This window comes from Palaemon carinicauda, chromosome 16 (genome assembly GCF_036898095.1).
Source record: "Palaemon carinicauda isolate YSFRI2023 chromosome 16, ASM3689809v2, whole genome shotgun sequence".
NCBI lineage: Eukaryota > Metazoa > Arthropoda > Malacostraca > Decapoda > Palaemonidae > Palaemon > Palaemon carinicauda.
In genome coordinates, this window is record NC_090740.1 from 16,409,131 (window position 1) to 16,411,630 (window position 2,500).

Genomic DNA, 2,500 nt, shown 5'->3' on the forward strand with positions numbered 1-2,500 from the left:
ACCGCAGCTACCGTCCAGTGACCTATGGCTATTCTCACCATCTCTATAAGAGATCTGCAGATCCTGAACCTGAAGCTGAACCTTCCTATGGGTATGGTAACTCTTATGGGTACCGCAGCTACCGTCCAGTGACCTATGGTTATTCCCGTCACTATCACAAGCGATCTGCTGAACCTGAACCTTCTTATGGTAGTAGCCATAGTTATTACACTCCAGTGTACCACAGGCCATCATATGGTTATACCTATGGTGGATATCATTAAGCTAACAGGAGCCTCACTATGAATGTACTGTACAATGTTGATCGATGAGTGTTTCGTTCACCGAATATAATAATATATGAAATTAAGCAAGATGTTGACTCTTTATATTCCCCTGAATTCTTTGGATAATTGAATCGTTTTAGTTCATAAACAAGCAGAATATGAATTTTAACTCGGCAGCTTTCTTACCTAAAACATATGAATAATTAGTTCTGTGTTTATTCTATCTTCTCAAACTCTTAGTAGGAATAAAGATGATCGTTGTACTATTATAAAATCTATTTTCACTATGAACTATTTACTGCTACTGTTGGTAGCAAGCTTCAGCTCTGACTGGCGTCATGTAAACAATAGGTGATATACAATACAAAAAATAACAAATGAGCATCACTATAAAAGATTCTAATCTCACATGCAGTACAAAAATAAGAAGACTCCTATCCTATCTTTGGGGTAACTTATGAAGGATTTAATACTTTTTAACATACTTTCTAAAACTTATAAATGAAGTCTAAACATGTTTTACTAAGACATTATAATCCAGTATTACTTCCAATACATGTAGCACTTATTGTATTACAATTGAATTATGCATAATAAATGACAGTACATTTTCCCTTTGATTCCTGTAACATTGTACGTCGTTTATAAAATCCTGTGCCTAGTCTCACCACAAAATGAAATTAAGAATTATTGCAAATATTTGTTACTAGAAACTCAAAATTTGAAAGAAGAGATACCAGTTTGTTGAACAAATTTGACACAACAAAGGCTAATTGGTAGAGTAGGTAGTAGATAAACAAGGAGATATTAGTAGATTTGGATGAGATACGAAACCTAAACGAGCTTCAAACGGAGTTTCTTAGATTAAGATAAGCCAAAATGAATTCCTTTTTTTTTTTTTTTTTTTTTTTTTTTTTTTTTTTTTTTTTTTTTTCGCAAAAACTACATTCGACATTCAGCTATTAAAGGGTGAATATGACAGTTACTGTTACGTTGTTTGTCTCTGGGGTCACACCTAATTGTAAGACTTATTTTGTTAGTGAACCAGAGAGAAAAGGCAGAAGGAAATAACTATGTAAGAGGTACCAAAGAACAACCTTCCAGGTATAGCATGGGAAAAGCAAGAAAAAGCAGAAATTAAACATTTCTAAGGAATACAACCTGAATATGCATCATAGCGTTCCAGGTAGTAGGTTGTCTCAGGCATCAGCCCCCCATTGAGATGCTACTACTAGAGAATTATTGCGTTCTTTGACTAGCCAGATAGTACTATATTGGTTCGTTCTCTGGTGAAGGCTCATTTTTCCTTTGCCTTCACATGCATCGAATAGTCTGGCCTATTCTTTCCAAATTCTCCTCTTTCCTCATACGCCTGACGAAATTAAGATAACTGAAAATTCTTCTTCTCTCAAGGGATTAACTACTGCACTGTAACTGCTCAATGGCTAATTTCCACTTGTTAAAGGTAGAAAAGATAATTTAACTATCGTAAGCATCTCTTCTAGGAGAAGGACACTCGAAGAGCAAATCGCTCATTATTCTCTAGGTTTGAGTAGTACCATAGAATCTATCCCATGGTCTTACACTTTCTTGGGTTAGAGTTCTCTCGCTTGTGGGTACACTCAGGCACGTTATTATGTCTGTTTCTTTATTTCCTTTCTTCTCTGGGCTATTTCCCCTGTTGGAGTCCCTGGGCTTATAGCATCTTGGTTTGCCACCTAGGGTTGTAGATTAGCTAGAAATAATAATAATAATAATAATAATAATAATAATAATAATAATAATAATAATAATAATAATAATAATGGGGTTGAAAGAAAAACTTTTGAAAACTTACTAAATATGAGGAATATATACAGTATAAGCAAAGAGGCATTTCAATGTTTTTGTCAGCTTTAATTTGTAAAGGGTTATACGTTTAAAAACTAAATGTAGGATTTGCATAAAACTACTTGCAATTGAAATAGAGATTATTGAACGGCTCAACTATAGAACATAATTTTGTATTGAACTCAACAACGCTGAATTATCTATTTTGAGACTAACAGTAGGACTAGTTAGAATAAATTAAACTTCCAGCATGACTGTTTGTAGCTGTCTTCCAATAATTTCAACTCATTGTTAAGTGATTCCCCTCAGTGAAAATATTCAGCGTGAATTCTAGTTGATTTTTATGGTAAAATGTATTGATTAATATATATTAATACATACTAGTCATTAATTAATACGTACAA

At 33.6% G+C, this 2,500-nt stretch overlaps 1 protein-coding gene across 1 annotated transcript in view; it reads left to right on the forward strand.

Annotated features, from left to right (window-relative positions):
• LOC137654945 (uncharacterized) overlaps positions 1-303 on the forward strand; it is a 1,492-nt gene extending 1,189 nt beyond the window's left edge. The window contains exon 2 of the mRNA XM_068388843.1: positions 1-303. This exon is cut by the window's left edge and continues 313 nt beyond it. Coding sequence (XP_068244944.1) covers positions 1-263 — 263 coding nt within the window. The 3' untranslated portion in view covers positions 264-303.
• The last annotated feature ends 2,197 nt before the right edge of the window (positions 304-2,500 follow it).